General features: G+C 31.3%; 1 protein-coding gene across 2 annotated transcripts in view; it reads right to left on the bottom strand.

Moving 5' to 3' along the window:
* Window positions 1-17,786, bottom strand: part of LOC136978748 (kinesin-like protein KIF28) — a 54,886-nt gene that overhangs the window by 11,860 nt on the left and 25,240 nt on the right. The window contains exons 8-24 of one of the 2 annotated variants that reach the window (XM_067274554.1): window positions 17,606-17,736; window positions 16,616-16,686; window positions 16,452-16,512; window positions 16,213-16,368; window positions 14,260-14,390; window positions 13,996-14,159; window positions 11,313-11,447; window positions 11,083-11,237; window positions 10,823-10,971; window positions 10,118-10,255; window positions 9,963-10,046; window positions 9,798-9,860; window positions 7,853-7,999; window positions 7,527-7,652; window positions 7,284-7,454; window positions 6,904-6,984; window positions 6,633-6,762 (exon numbers count right to left, since the gene is read on the bottom strand). In XM_067274554.1, the coding sequence (XP_067130655.1) occupies window positions 6,633-6,762; window positions 6,904-6,984; window positions 7,284-7,454; window positions 7,527-7,652; window positions 7,853-7,999; window positions 9,798-9,860; window positions 9,963-10,046; window positions 10,118-10,255; window positions 10,823-10,971; window positions 11,083-11,237; window positions 11,313-11,447; window positions 13,996-14,159; window positions 14,260-14,390; window positions 16,213-16,368; window positions 16,452-16,512; window positions 16,616-16,686; window positions 17,606-17,736 (2,093 nt within the window). Of the gene's footprint in view, window positions 1-6,632; window positions 6,763-6,894; window positions 6,985-7,283; window positions 7,455-7,526; window positions 7,653-7,852; window positions 8,000-9,797; window positions 9,861-9,962; window positions 10,047-10,117; window positions 10,256-10,822; window positions 10,972-11,082; window positions 11,238-11,312; window positions 11,448-13,995; window positions 14,160-14,259; window positions 14,391-16,212; window positions 16,369-16,451; window positions 16,513-16,615; window positions 16,687-17,605; window positions 17,737-17,786 lie in introns of those variants that run through there. The other variant, XM_067274563.1, reaches the window with a different exon arrangement.

The raw sequence follows: 17,786 nt of genomic DNA, 5'->3' as shown, positions 1-17,786 counted from the left end.
GCAATCGTGGGCTCAAAAGGCACTCCATGGCAGGCATCCTTATGATCTGGCCCAGGATTTTGTTGACAAAACTGCGTCAAACAGCTGGTTAGCTCGGGAATGCCTCTTTGGGGAGACGGAAGGATTCATGATTGCCATACAGGATCAGGTCATAAATACTAAAAACTACAGAAAACACATACTCAAAGATACAACACTCACAAATGACACATGCAGAAAATGTCACGTCATGCCAGAAACTATACAACACATCACTTCTGGTTGCAAGCTCTTGGCACAGACAGATTATCTACACAGACATAATCAAGTAGCAAATATAATACACCAAGAGCTTGCAAAGAAGCACAAATTAGTAGACATCCACGAGCCATACTACAAGTACATTCCACAGACAGTATTGGAAAACAACACGCACAAAATGTACTACGACAGAGCCATAATCACAGATAAAACAATTTACCACAACAGACCAGACATCACACTCATTGACAAACACAATAAAATCACATACATTATAGACATATCCATTCCAAACACTCACAACATACAAAACACATGCACTGAAAAAATTAGCAAGTACACAGAACTCGCCCAGGAAATAAGGCATCTGTGGAGGATGGATAGGGTGCTTATTGTACCTGTTGTTCTCTCCTCTACAGGTGTCATACCACACACACTGCACAAAAGCCTGGACACATTAGAATTGAATAGAAACACATACATCACACTACAGAAGGCCACTATATTGAATACATGTCATATTGTGAGAAAATTCTTGAATACAGACACACACACTGATACACTTCTTTAATTTCTGTTTTGGTTACTATGCCTTGATTTAGGTCCGGCATAGTACACAGCCACCGGTGTTAACCAAGTAAATCTCACTTAACCCGACATAATAATAATAACTCTCCCGTGGTCACTACCTGGTCATGGTGGGAGAGCCCAGTAATTTTACTGATCCATAGGGCAATGCAGGCTGGAGCACAAGCTCCTGGTAGGGACACCCATGCCAGTAAGGTCTATGGGGAGAAATGAAGCTAAGAGTGACCACACCCACATTCTGTGGTGATATTTATTATGGTAATAACTAGATCAAAGTGTGATACCGGCTCGGACGTCGCCCGGGTTAACAAGGTCCGCATTCGTGGGTTAGGCAGAGGCTCACGTTCGAAAAATAGGCCACAGTCTCCCTTGGTTACCGGGCGAAAGCAGCACTAGCCCAAGCATGGCTACTGCAATACCCTCAACAGATGTGAGGAACCAACCCAGCCTTCGTGTTTCTGTGGCAATGCATCCACAGACCACAAAGGCTGGAAAACCACGCCAACGGATGAAATGGACAGTAGAAATGAACGAGTTTATCATCCGTACTTACTACACGATCACAAAACTCGAAACAAACATGACAGCATACAGACAACCACTACACCATAGATTCAGACAACAGTATCCTCATCTCACTGTCACCGAACAAAGGGTTGTTGATCAAAAAAGAACAATTATACACAACAACCTTATTCCACAAACAACACTTGAACTTATCAAACAACAGGTTGCTGATCAAATACATCAACAGACAGAAACATCTACCATTAATGAAGATCATGTAACCTGTCAGGATAATCCAGCAACAAGCATTGATAATAACACACATACAACAATTACCACTAATGATACTACAGACACTTCCTCATCCATCACTGATAACATAGACATGGATTTAGTTAATATGCTCTCACTTATATTTCAGGAAACACTCACTAAATATACAGGCACAGATCCCACACAACGACCACGAATTCCAAAAATCAACACGTCAAAAGAAGTAGGAAAAACACTAAATTATGTAAACACTCACTTACTACCACACTACATTCATTCAATTTCTACACTCGCAGACATTCATACATTAGTTTACGCTGGGGCAGTCACAGTAGTGACACACCATGGACTGAAAGTACAATCACAGACAAACACACAGAAAACAAAATTCTATCACAAGCCTGCCTGGCAGAGAAGAATAGAAATACAAATAAATGACATTAGACAGCAATTAGGCAGGCTGACACAATACGCTAAAAGCAACATAACACCCAAATTAAGGAAACAGCTCAAAAACATTTTCAAGAAAATAAAAACACACACAAAACATGAACATCACAACACACACATTACAGAATACATTGATACACTAAAACAAAAACTTGCTGCCAAAGCACGTAGACTCAAACGATACAAAACATGTACACTACGAAAACAACAAAATAAATTATTTACAAACAATGAAAAACTCTTTTACAGACAAATTAATAACAAAGCAAACACTGATACACAGCACAGTGGCACACCAACAGAAGAAGAACTCACAACATACTGGTCTTCTCTTTGGTCCAGTGCTGTCACGCACAATGCTGAAGCAGGCTGGATCGAGGAGGAGAACAGAAACTTGCACAACATACCAACTATGCCCTGTGTTGAAATAAACATACATGATTTCCAATACACTGTTAACAGAACACACAACTGGAAGACACCTGGTGTAGACAACATTCACAATTTCTGGTACAAAAAGTTTACATCACTGCACCAGGAACTAGCTAAACATCTAACACACATCATCATCAATCCACAAGACATGCCAAATTTTCTTACTCAGGGCATCACCTACATGAAACCTAAAAACAACAATACCACAGACACCACACAATACAGACCAATTACATGTCTCCCAACACTCTACAAATTATTGACATCCTGTATCGCAAACAAAATATACAAACATATTGAAGAACACGACATTCTAACAGAACAACAAAAAGGTTGCCGTAGAAATCACAAGGGATGCAAAGAACAGTTACTCATAGATTCAGTCATTCTACGGCAAGCACACAAACAACACAGAAACATACACATGGCTTATATAGACTACAGAAAAGCATTCGACAGCGTTCCACACAGTTGGCTGCTACATATCCTACACATGTACAAAATATATCCATCACTCATTGCATTCTTTCAAAACACTATGCAGCACTGGAGAACAACACTACATCTCAGCGTTAGTAATACTTCCATACAAACAAACCAAATTTTTATTAGGCGAGGAATTTTTCAAGGAGATTCCTTGAGTTCTCTCTGGTTCTGCCTAGCCTTGAATCCATTATCCAACATGTTAAACAACACGCAATATGGTTACAATATCAGACACGAAAAAACAACACAGTTTACACTGTCACATCTCATGTACATGGATGACATAAAACTTTATGCATCCACACAAAAACAACTTCATCAACTCCTACAAATCACACATTCATACACCAAGGACATACAAATGAAATTTGGCCTAGATAAATGCAAAACACTTCACATAGAAAAAGGAATCCTGAAGAAAGATTTTGCGCTCGGAAATGGAGACGTTATTGAATCCATGGAAGAGGGCGAGTTCTACAAGTATTTAAAATTCCAATAGGCCAAACTAACAGAACATACACAAATAAAGCAAAGATTAATTAAAGAATACCAAAGTAGGTTAAATGCTATTCTCAGAACAGAGTTAAATGCAAAACACACAGTTAAAGCAATAAACACATATGTCATTCCAGTACTCACATATTCTTTTGAAATTATACATTGGACTCACACAGATCTTGAGCAACTCCAAAGGAAAACAAGAACAACACTTACTAAGCATAAACAACATCCTCCTAAATCTGCCAGAGAAAGATTAACCCTTTCACGTAAAGAAGGCGGACGTGGCCTGATTGACATAGTTAACCTTCACTACAAACAAATACAGTCACTGCGAGAGTTTTTCTACAAAAAACAAGAAACATCACAATTACATAAAGCAGTAACTCTAGCAGACTCAAATAACACACCATTAAACTTACACTCACATCATATGGACACAACACAACATATAAAAAGCATAGACACCATTAAGCAATCGTGGGCTCGAAAGGCACTCCATGGCAGGCATCCTTACGACCTGGCCCAGGATTTTGTTGACAAAACTGCGTCAAACAGCTGGTTAGCTCGGGGATGCCTCTTTGGGGAGACGGAAGGATTCATGATTGCCATACAGGATCAGGTCATAAATACTAAAAACTACAGAAAACACATACTCAAAGATGCAACACTCACAAATGACACATGCAGAAAATGTCGCATCATGCCAGAAACTATACAACACATCACTTCTGGTTGCAAGCTCTTGGCACAGACAGGTTATTTACACAGACATAATCAAGTAGCAAATATAATACACCAAGAGCTTGCAAAGAAACACAAATTAGTAGACATCTACGAACCATACTACAAATACATTCCACAGACAGTATTGGAAAACAACACGCACAAAATGTACTACGACAGAGCCATAATCACAAATAAAACAATTTACCACAACAGACCAGACATCACACTCATTGAAAAACACAAAATCACATACATTATAGACATATCTATTCCAAACACTCACAATATACAAAACGCATGCCCTGAAAAAATTAGCAAGTACACAGAACTTGCCCAGGAAATAAGGCATCTGTGGAGGATGGATAGGGTGCTTATTGTACCTGTTGTTCTCTCCTCTACAGGTGTCATACCACACACACTACACAAAAGCCTGGACACATTACAATTGAATAGAAACACATACATCACACTACAGAAGGCCACTATATTGAATACATGTCATATTGTGAGAAAATTCCTGAATACAGACACACACACTGATATACTTCTTTAATTTCTGGTTTGGTTACTATGGCTTGACTTTGGTCCGGCATAGTACACAGCCACCGGTGTTAACCGAGTATCTCTCACTTAACCCAACACAATAATAATAATAATCAGCGCAGAGCCCAAACGTTAAAAGTTGAAAGTTGAAATTTGGTACACAGTTAGGGTACGTCACAAGAACGCACACTAAGAAGGGATTTTTCGAAATTCCTCCCCACGGGGGAGAGGGACAGGATTAAGGCTTAACACTTCCATCAACAATGGAAGTGTTAAGTAACAATGGAAGTGTTAAGAGAAAGCGACGTGCAAGACGCAAGCGCAGTTTTTTTCGTATTTGCGGGAAATCGAACATATTTTTAGACCAATCTAAAAATTCTCTAATTAGTCTGGAAACAGGGGGACCCAATTTTTGCATTCTGTGAAAACAGGTAAGGTTGATTATAACGTAATAATCTTAATCTTCGCTATCGTTACTTTTGCCCGAGCAACGCGGGGCCTACCTGCTAGTTTATATCATAATCATTGCATTTTCGTTTTGTCATGTGATATTGTTTTTTCTATCACCCGATCATCCGATATGCGTTGTCCATAAATTACATAACGCAGATATGGGTGAGTGAGTACGCGGTTAATCGTTACGATGCGTTACAAGGGGGTGGGAATGTTTACACAAAGATTAAGTAATGCTTAACCTTTGGATAACAGAATGATTTTTGTTTCTGAAGTGGTGCACAGATAATCGCACTGTTTATGTCAATGCTCTGTACGTTACATGTGTAATTAATAAAATAATGTAACGTTGGGTACTCTACGCTTTCTGTTATTCTTTAGTACGATTAAGGGGTTGATCGAGGATATACTTTAAACGTAATTTTGGGAGTGGTTATATGCGAAAGCGTTACACAGGGGAGTGGAATGGTAGCTGAAAAGTATAACAATTTACGGGCGTTACGTAATTTACGAGTATGAAAGTTATCCGATTTAACGAATTTAACTTAAATGAGTGATAAATATTTTATTTAGAAAGAGAATTATTTCTTAATTATCAGACATTTTTGTATTGTTTTTATAAAATTTAAATATAATCAATTTTACGTAATTAACTCTGTTGTCGTATATTTAAGTAAGCATGGTTTTCTTGAAATTCTATTCAAAATAACGACAGTTCTGGATCAAAATTCAGAATATTAATGTTAAACTACGAATCCTCTATAATAAAAATTACTCTATAATATATTCCACTATCCTAGTGGAATATATTATAGAGCAATTTTTTTCTGTAGATATTTATCTAAATATTATATATAATTAACCACGATTAGATCTTTCTCTTTAAAAGTTCAAAACGAAAAAAAACTGCTATAAACGTCATCGCTGTACGAAGAGACTTCGTGAATTTTTTTTATCTGTTACAGATAATTTAATTGGCCATCTTCCAATGCGATTATTAATGACGAGCAAAGCTGAAACACTAAAATAATGGATACTTTATTTATCAGTGTGAAAATGAATTTAACTGGATAATGTACCATTGGGAGTAAATGCAAAGATAAATAGTCACCATTTTTGTCATGTACGGTCATTAATATAACCGCTTTTTTCCTTTTTTTCCCTTAGAAACATTTAACAACCGTTAATCTGCAGGAAAACGTTTTGTTAAGTTTTTAACTGTAAAGATTTTGTAATGTTTTATCTAAATTATAGCTACAATTTATCCTTGATAGTTCTTAACCATTTAGTTTTAACAGCTCTAGCTATTTTTAGAATCGAGAGTAGGCTACACGTTTATAAAAGAATTAATTTCATTAAAAGAAGATGAATTTGTGAAAAGAGTTTGAGGATTTAACGAATTACAAATATTCACTTTAATATTACCTTACCTGGAATATTGGCTAAAAGTTCTTCAGCGATTTCTGGAGTAGCTGTATATAAAAGCTCTTTAACTAATCCTACTGATACATATCTTCGTTTATATTTCTCAGATTCTTCTACTAATCTTCGTATATTTGCCTACAAATTCGTTTAAAATTAAATAAATATTATTTTATATGGAATAACGTTTAATTTCTTTTACTTGAAATAATACTTTGAAAATCCAAATGATCCTATTTACGAAATATATAAATTAGGGAGATTAAAATGGATTTATACCAATCGTTGATGAAGTCTGGATTGTTGTTTCTTCATCAATAATAATTCAACTATTATGCTTTGTTTATTTGGATCGACTGTCTGAAAATAAGCGATATTTTAGCAAAATTTTACTCAAAATTAGGTTAATGTTACCCTTGGTGCCAATATGGCGGATCGTCTCTGATTCCAGCAAGGAAACAGTGGGACGCACGTTCTAACCTAACCTAACCTATTCTAATAAATTACCATAATTATTAGCAACCAAATTATTAGAATAGGTTAGGTTAGGTTAGAACGTGTGTCCCACTGTTTCCTTGCTGGAATTAGAGACGAGCCATCTTGGTACCTAGGGTAACATTAACCAAAAATTAATACAAAAATTTGGGTGTATTACGTACCCTTCCATTTATCCTAAATCCGTTCATTAGATTGTTAGCTTGGTTCATTAAATCAGCTTGAAACATTTGCTTTGTACTTTTTCCTTTTGCCTTAGCTATGGCCGATTTTCTTGGTTTCTGTTTACCCCAAACCTGTACCGTAATGTATCCATCTTGAATATAATCTATCATCTGCAAATAAAGAAAAAATAATAGATAAAATATATGAGATTTTATATCAGAAATTTTAAATTGATATCGTACTTGAGGCGTGACTGGATGAAAGGAAAATAATTTTTTATGATTAAAATCCGGGTTGGAAGTATCGCTGATGACTTCGGTGACTGTATCTTCTTTATCTAAATATACTCTATATCGGCAGTGTATATCCTAAATTAGAAAATTAATAAGCTTGAAAAATGTTTAATTAGTTGCCTAATTAGTTATTAAAAAAATATAATAATTTTTATTTTGTCAATTAGTCTCAATTCACTACTATTAAAATCATTAATTAAGAAAAAATTAGCGTATTTTAGTAAATAAAATTATCAAATTATTAAAAGTGATTTTAAAAAAAGTGTGAATCTTACTGTGAATCTCGTTGGCAAACCTCTACATCCGTGAATTTTAAAAATAAAATGTAAATCTCTTTCGATTAATTCCAATGGATTATCTATGAACATATCGTCGTTTTCCGTATATTCTAGTCCTTCTGGGGAACAAGGTACTATTTCGACCTGTAAATGTATTATTACACATATTTTATTATCCATTATATGCCGAAAAAAGTCTTAAAATCACCGATTAAAATTTTCACACCATATCAGGTATCATATATTTTAATTTCCCTTTTTTTTTTTTTTTCATCTGACATCCATGTCACTCGATTGTGTTTCAGGACAAATCTGCAATAACGGCATTTAGAATACTTTGTTGCTTTTTCTAATTTTCTTCTCATAATTGCCAGCCATAACCAAATTCTGATTTTGTTACATGAAGCTCTTCATATCCGCCAAGTATTAATACTTATATTTATTGAAATTATGTTCGGATATTTTAGTGGAAAAATAATGAACTGTGAAAAATTTCAGTTAGATTTTTGAAAAAGTTGCAATAATTTTGTTCGCTGTAGGAATTAGAGAAGAACTAGCTAGACAGCAAAGGATAATAAAGAGGTAACTTTGTACAAGGACTTTAATGGCATGGCTGAAAGTTGCTAAAATGATAATCATAGTTGCCAAAATTAGAGCTAATTCTTACTTTGCCTAATAAGCGATCGTAACAAAGGCTAAAAGTAGTTTTCTGTGGTAATTTCTAATCCTAAATAATATGAATTGATTAACATTGGCAAAGTGGTTCCACGGATAATCAAAATATTGATAATGTTACTGTTACTTAAGCTACAATGCAAAGCAGAAACTTTTAGACTAGTCTTGAATATGGTTCTTTAAATTATTATTTTAAAGTATTTTAGCTGCAATTTGAAAAAAATTATAGACCTATACATTCTCAATGTCTGTCTTTCCTTAATCTCGAGAATAGCGTTAGATAAATTAAATTCGAGACCAGATATGGAAATCTTAAAAGCGAGAGGCTCCGATTAACTATATATAAAGTTCCGGTATAAACTGAAAGTCACGTTATTTCAGTTTGAAGTTTTTTCCCTGAAAAGAGTTAGATAGATGATCGGCACGACTCTATTGCTAAAGGAAAAGTATGATGTACAGGGGCAAAGCATTACTAATTTGGGGTGGAGAGCATATAACTTACAATAAATAAATTAAAAATATGGTTAAAAATTGTAGCCCGGCATTATGACAATTTCACAATAAATAATTGCTCGTTTATAATTATTTATGTATCAAAACGGATTAATTCTTTAGTTGGATAAATATACGTTACTTCATTCTTCACATTTAGTGCTTCCTTCAATATAAAAATGATTTTTAACAAAAAAAATTGCAAGAATATATTTTATAATACCATTTACTGTAGTTATACAGAAACAAAAATTTCACATTTTGAAATTAAGCATTTTAAATGCTTAATTTGAATGGTTTGTAGCTATAGAAGTATCAAAAGGATGCGCTAAAGCTAAACATTTTTAAAACAGAATAATTGCTTTAGAACTAGAGTCTCAAACTCAAACGCAGCAAAGGGCCAGTCAAATAAATGTATATCATATGCGTATTCAATATTATTCGGTAAACCAAATCCTACTGTAAACTAAAAAAATGGCTTTAACAAAGACCCTTTTTTTGCCAGGCCTTTACGACTTATTTAAACAGTTATAAGTTTGCATTTTTTCTGGTTTAATCTCCGAAATATATTACAAACATTGATTTTTAGAAAAGAAATCAAGGCCACGGGCCGGATAAGAAACCTTAACGGGCCACCAGTTTGCAACCCCTGCTTTAGAACAAAACACTATCAAAATTTACATAATGGTACAAGCAAAGTAATGAAGTTCGATTACAGAATATACGTAATTTGTCTCATAGACAGATTAATATTATTTTCAGGGCTATAACTTACATTCATCATTCCAACTTCAGATCCTTTATAATCTATTATCTCTAATTGTTCTTTTAATTCTACCTGTAATATTAAGAAATGCATAATTTTAATAAAAATAAATTTAAATGCGCTTAATATAATTTAATAAATAAGATAGTATGTAATGTAATGTACAGTACAAACCAAATAGGCTAAAGGTTGTAGATAAACTTGTACATTGCCAATGCGTACATCAGTTTCTGGATCTTCTAGAAATGGATCACGTTCCTAAAGCAGAATATAGATTATTAATAAAAGTGATAGAACTATTTTTCAAAACATTTTATTTTACAGCTTACGGGAGGTAAATCCCATTCTTCTTCACCCATTTCGTAATTCTGATACATTTCTTTCATCACATAGAGACGATTCAAGAATTTTTCTTTTGGCCATTCGAATTCTTGCGAAGTCTCTAAATTTCGCATTTTTACATATACCTTTAAGAGTTAAAACCAATATTAATCGAATTATTACGAAATTTACCTAAAGACAAAGCACAGTAAACAAAGAAAAAAAACATGGTTTCTTCTAATCTGAGAATATATTTGTTATGACTGTTAATCAATTAACACGAAAAATGACAGCTATTGTAAGCTATATGGTCATATCTCGTTGTAGGTCAGGTCCACCGTAATGAGCACAATTTCGTCCATTATGGGCGTACCTGACCTGTAACGGCATCGATTAATGTAGGTGACGGATGGAGAATAATGTCTAATTTGTGCTGACCGTTATAAATTATAAGGTCTAGAGTGGATTCGGATCCGCAGTGATAGTTAACGTCGTTATATGCGACCTTCTGGCCGACGAATATTTCTTATTGATAATAATAATGGCAATTTTCAACGTAAAAATTCATTAAAATCATAGAAACGATTTTCTTACTGCTTGAGATTCTGTTTATTAATTTTACGCTCGCTTTTATTTCATGCATAAACTTCAATTATGCCTATATATTGACATGTAATTTATGTTTAAATTTTAAACCTATAAGAGAAACTAACCTCCGTTCTTCCCGTTAGTTTACCAAGTAGTTGAGGAGCTATTAGCAAAATTTCAAATTTAACTCTTTTGTCTAATTCTTCACTTATGGCATTAGCTTCTTCGACACCAGGAAGCACTTCTAACAAATCTTTGTTTAGCAGGGCAGTTTCTGTAAAGAAAATAAGTCGAAGCCATTTTATTATTCAAAAATTAATTGTATACAAGAATATATTAAAAAAAAAAAAAATGGTAAATCGAGACATTGAAAACAATAACAGACCACGAGAATTATCTTCCGAAGCCATATTGATTCCGGCTTTGATGGCGATTTCTTCTTGCGCCATTTCGTAAGTTATTTCGGGATATTTTTTATTTGATTTGTTTCTTTCTTCCGGGTTTATAAATATGTACAACTGGGTAGTGCCAAACATTATCCTAATAAAAAGGACATTTTTAAAAATTCTAATTCGATAAAAACAAACAATAAAAATCGGTATAAAAGTGTAATACCTATCATTATGTTGTAAAGAAATTTTGTTAGAAACGGAATCGCCATTTATTAACACCCTAGCATCATTGGTACACTTTTCTAAAGTTACACCCCCATACGTTTGTACTCTTATTAGTGCGTGCTCTGGCTGAATGCTGAAAAAAAAAACAAATTAAAAAAAATTAATATTTATAAACTTCAGTCAATATACAAACGAAGAATATACAAATCTAAATAAAGAAGTTATAAAACTTCTTTATTTAGATTTTATTTTAATTAGTTTTATTACTTTTTAACGCCTTTTATAAATAATAATAATAGCTTATAAGATAAGAATAAACTCATATAGCTTTCAGTAAAGCCTTTGTTTATATTTTATAGCATATGTAATAAAGAGAATAAATAATTTCTGCTCACAAGAAATCATTTCAGATAACGATACTCAGTTTACAAAGTAAATTATTAAGCAAATATTACTATGATATGTTGTTAAAGTAAAATAAATTTATGTTACTAAAGTGAAATGACGCTATATGATATAATGTATAACCCTTTCTTTTAAAAAATATTTCTAATTAATCTGTTGATAAGTCAAAATACATTACGAAAGTAAATAACGAGTATTATTTCAAACAGGAAAATTTAAATATATTTTAAAATAGAATTTAATGTTATAAAATGTCTTTTAAAAAGGTATCGTATGACAAAAACAGAATGAATTATTTTAAAAGTCGTGTGATATTGTTTCATGCATAAGATCTGAAATGGGAATAAACTGAATATTATTTAATTTAGAACAAATAAAACCAAATTGAAATTTTCCAGATATTTATCCTTTAATATATTTTTTTCAATAGATAGAGGATATATTTGGTATTAGAAAGGAGTTTCATTCGAACGAAAATAATCAATCAGATTATCGAAATTATTCGAAATTTTTGGAATGATTAATTCGTATTTTGGCTTTAAATACCATGAAAACGTTGTCAAAAAAGTTACAAAGTCTTAGATTACAATCGAAATTTTGCAACAGAAAATTATTTTAAACCACAAGGGTATGATTTTACTCCATTGAGAAGCACTACACACCCAGTATGACAGTTGTATATCAAGTATCGTAAAACCAGTAATAAATTAAATGAGTTATTTTAATTATGTACTTTGATATGTTCTTATTTGATGGACAATTAAAATAGTTTCAGTTTTTAAGAATATGTTACTTATTTAAAATAGAAACACTTTAAAAAAGTATGAAGTAATATTTAAGTATAATTAAAATAACTTTATTAATAACTCAATTTTAAAATATAGCAATAGTTTTTATGCATAATGTACAAAATATGAAGTGATTATAACGTCCTTTGAACGCTAAATATTTGAAAAATTGCAGGAATTGAGACAAAAGAAGGAATTTTACAATCTGGATGATCATTCGATTATAAAAATCATTCAAACGAATGCATTACTATTAGCATTTAATCGCGAGTCTAGATAAATAATGAAGTAGAAAGTATGAATTGGTAGTGATATTTGAGAAGAGAAGAATTACATGTACGAGTATAAAGTAATTATAACAAGTAAGGACCGAGGAATATAAATTTTTAATATGTTAAAACGATTATAAGTTTATCTAAAATTATTATTACTCGAGTGATACTTTAAAGCGATATGTCAGATTAAAGAGAAATTTTAGAGTAGAGTTATTACAGTACTTTTTCAAGAGAGGAGTGAAATTAATCCGAAATGCACATTATTTGTCAATGATGTAACAAATAAAAACACAAAAGTCATAAAATAATTGCTGCATTAGTTTCATGTCTGTGATTGGCTTAAGTTAGATAAAAGAATGATTTACTCATTATTAAGAAACAAAAATATATAGAAGCCTGCGTACATTAAATAAACGTAAAAAAAGTCATTATTCGAAACAGAGTTTTTGGGCTGCAATTTGAAAAAATGTAGACTTATAAATTCCCACTGTCGTCTGTCTATCTGTCCATCCTTAATCTCGAGAACGGATTTAGATACACAAAAGACGAGACCGTATATGGAAACCTTATATGCGAACTTCCAATGCAAATCAGAAGTCATGTTATTTCAATTCAAAAATTTCCCTGAAAGGCGTTAGATAGATGATCGGCACGACTTTATTGTTAAAGGAAAAGTATGATGTAGCAGGGGCAAGACCTACTACTAATTTGAGGTGGAGAGCATATATTTTAAATGAAATAAATTAAAAATATGATTAAAAATTGCAGCCTGGCATTGTGACGATATCACAATGAAATAATTGCTCGTGTTGTTGAAAGAATTGATTTCATAAATTTATATTTTAAGAAACTGATAGGCCTACTGCAATAAATTGCTTACAGTTCATTCAGATTTAGTTCAACCTATGCCAAACAATAAACAAAAGAGAACTACGATAAAAAATTATTTTAAAAGAATAATTTCCTTTTTCAATTATATTTTTTCATATATTTATCAAATAATTTAGATTTTAAGAAAATAAATCCGTGAAATAATTTTCGATATATGAATGCTTGATAATGGTTATTTTTAAAGCGATTTAATGATTTTATGGAGAGATTGTCTAATCTTTCAGACAGGTTATGTAAAACTAACCAAATTTGAAATCAGTGTTATACTTATTTCTAGATTAATATAGACATTTAATTAAAAAGGAGAGAACATAATAACAACCTGGGTCCAAGTAAAACGATATCCACATCTCCTTTTCCAACCACATTATCTCCGAATTTTAATATGTGAACAATTTTACCCGAAAGTTGAGGATCAAAATTAAGATTAGCGAGATGAGGATATTTCTTCTTTTCTTCTTCCAACTTCAGCTTTTCTTCTTCTTGCTGCAAAAAATATAAGCATAAGTCATTTAGCTGTTTTCAAATATATATATATATATATATATATATATATATATATTTTATATGAAAAGAAGAAACTTACTACTTCTTGATGTCGTTTAGCAGCATCTAACTTTTCACCGTAACTCTGTTTAATTTCTTTGATTTCTCGATTATTTTCGGCCATAGCTGCCTTCATCTCTTCTTCCCATTTCTTTTTTAATCTCTCGATTTCTATTATAAAAAGTACAGAGTTTCAAAATAAGTGTTTTTCATACATTACTAAGTAAGACCCTTACTGCATACTAAAGTATCGATTATCAGTTAAAGATACCGATATTCTAGAAGTCAATTAAAGTATCGAATGGTCACGAAACAGATTAAAAAAGTTATCGCACGTCGCAGTTTTACTTTTCCGATTTGATATTCTTTTTTAAAGTTTTGATTTATGAGATTTATAGATAATCTATATTATTGAAACAACTCAATTAAAAACTATGGGCACTTAATATTTATAAATTAATACTACTAAGAATATAAACTGATTTTCATTATTAAAAATATTTTATAATGTATACAAGACTTTTTATAATATATCAATTTTGGATGAGATGAGTTTCTTCTTGCCCTAATTTTTAAAAAATTTTTCCGCCCTGTGGGCACTACGAGGACCTTGTAATCAAGTCCATTATGGATTCGGCCAGGCCCACAATGGGATTATCGTGTGATGTGGGACGGGATCCGACATATACGGGACAGTAGGATAGGATCATCCATGAAATATTCCTGAGGGTTTTCGACCGTTCGAATTCGATCTCAGGTCCCCAGAGCAGTAGCTGAGGCCTTAATCTCCTCTCTCATTCGGTCTTCCTAAAATCCTCTTAGCTTGAGTGAAATGCACTTCAAAATTCGAAATATAGCCAATTAATGGTTTAAATTAAATAGTAATAGTCTCGAATGGCTTAGCATTTTCGTCGAATACAGAATGAAGTTAATTACACACAAAGCAATTCTTGTTTTTTAAATTCAAAAAAAAAAAACAAAAAAAGGTGCAAGAAATGACAATATATTTTATTCGAGAATGTATTTAATTGTTATATTATAAATTTAGAAAATGAACGTCATGTAAATGAAGTAGAGACAATGAAAATTTTATCACAAATACACGTTTCTATCTACAATAGTGAAAGATCTCAAAGATAAACTGTGAGTTGAAGTGTGGATTTTTTAACAGCGCACTTTAAACACTCAATAATGTTTAATAACAAAACAATTCAATAATGTAAGATCCTGCAATTTAATTAGATGAATTGCAGGATCTTACATTAAATAATGAAATTTAAATTTGACAAAAAATAGTATAGCCAATGATGAGAAAATAAACTTATAAACATTCGTAATAAGTAATTCATTCCTTTTCATCATTTCATTATAATTTTTTAATATAGATTTATTTGACACTGATATAAAATATTTTTATAATTATAATTTTAATAGATTTTTAAGTTAAAAATAATTTTCGCAATGTATATATATTTTGTAGTGGCCTCTATTTTAATTTTAATTGTATATCTGTGTAAAATTATTTTTATATTGATACAAAATTTAATTCAAAGACTTGCATATATAAAATTTAATTTAGTGGCATTACTTATTAACGGAAAACAATTTTATATATCTATCTTCGAGCGAACGATTTTCAATTTTAAGAAAAATAATTAATTGTTTATATATGTACTATATATACCTATATAAAATAATAAATATGCTGTCATTCTGTACAATTTGTGTGTTTAATTTTGTAGAATTTTTTCAAGAATTAAAGAACGATGATACAAAAATAAGAATGTAATAAAATAACAAACTTAGACTAGTTTTTTTTATCCTTTCTTCTCATTGAGAAACAACAAGATGTCTGTTTATCGTTATCGATGTTTCTATACGTAATATTAAAGTAACTTATATAAGGTAATGGTTTGTGTTATTCGCGTATATTTATTTATTTATATATAAAAAATTAATTACGATCATATTACTTTTGACGAAAATTCTTTACCTTCTTTTGTCATTCCTGGACCAACCGGTATATCTACAGCTCCTTTCTCTAACATCCTTTTCAACTTCTCATTTTCCTCTCGAAGTTCTCTTATGAGTTTTTCTGTAGGATCTTCGTTAATAATGGCAACCGTTTTAATTTGTTTGGCACGATCGGCTAAATAATCATTTTAAATAATTGTTATACTGTATATATATATATATATATATAAACACAATAAAAAGTAAGAAAGAATTTACCGTATCGAAGAGTAGAAAAGGTTTCTTCGTAGTTAATATCGGCTGGACTGATGGCGGCTATCTAAAATAATTATTTGGTTCATTATGTTTATTGGCGATAAATAGAAAGTTTTCAAATTAAAAAAAAAATATATATATATATGTATATAAAGTATTTAACTAACCATAATTGTTTTACTGTTTCCACCCAGAGCATTCATCAAAAGTCTGGTTAACACAGATTCTCGGTAAGGCACTACATAATCAAATTAATTTAAATTATGTATAATTTTCTTATGATTTGTAAGTAATAATTATCATCATCATTATTTTTTGGATTTAAGAATTAAATTTAAATAATAAAATTTTTATATTTTAATCAAACAATTCGAATGAAATTCGGAATACAAAACGAATTAATTAAATATTAATTTTTTAAAATTGTTTTGTAAGATATTTTAAAACAATTCACATTTTATTTGTGATTTTTTAATATATTCTAGCGAATAAACGAATAGATATTTGTTAATAATAAAATGATATAAATTCGTCAGCGAGAATAATTTATTTTTATATTTTTATGCACAGTACAAACATATTTTTAGAACACATTGTCACGCAGCTTAACAGAGTTCAATATGTCATTAAATAAATAACGATGGGATATCCCATTTTTACCAAATTATAGGTTACACTCTACAATCATAAAATATTCATAGAACTTCAGAGAAAATATAATCGTATATCGCTTTAATGCGCTCTCAATTTTTTCTTTAATCTATTATCGGAAAAATATGATACTTTAAGCCAACATAAATTTTCATATATATTCCTATTAAAGATTGAAAGCATTTTAAATCATTATTAAGACCAATATTTTATATAAAACTAACTCATATATAGGAATTTAAGCAATTAACTAGTCAAAATTATTGTAACATTGCAATTTTTAATCATATTTTTAATTTATTTAATTTAAAATATATGCTCTCCACCTCAAATTAGTAGCGTTTAACCCCTGTACATCATACTTTTCCTGAAAACAAGAGAGTCATGCCGGTCATCTATGTACTAATTGCAACTCATTAAGCACTATAAATAATATTAAAGCAAAGTAATAATATTTCGCTTAATAAAACTAAAAATTTTAACGAAAGAAGTCATCATTTACCTACCTCTAACATTTTTACCGCCCGCTCTCTCGGCCAATGCGTGTATGCATTTTCCTAAACAAGATAGCGATTGGTTAATGGCTGCACTTTCTTTAAGTCTATCTCCAGTAGCTCCCGTCGTTGCTACTCTTTCACTGTAATAAATAAATAAATAAATAAATATATATATATATATATATATAAA

The sequence above is a fragment of the Centruroides vittatus genome, unplaced genomic scaffold (assembly GCF_030686945.1).
Source record: "Centruroides vittatus isolate TY-2023 unplaced genomic scaffold, ASM3068694v2 contig_1154, whole genome shotgun sequence".
Classification (NCBI taxonomy): domain Eukaryota; kingdom Metazoa; phylum Arthropoda; class Arachnida; order Scorpiones; family Buthidae; genus Centruroides; species Centruroides vittatus.
This window is presented reverse-complemented; position numbering and strand designations above follow the sequence as displayed.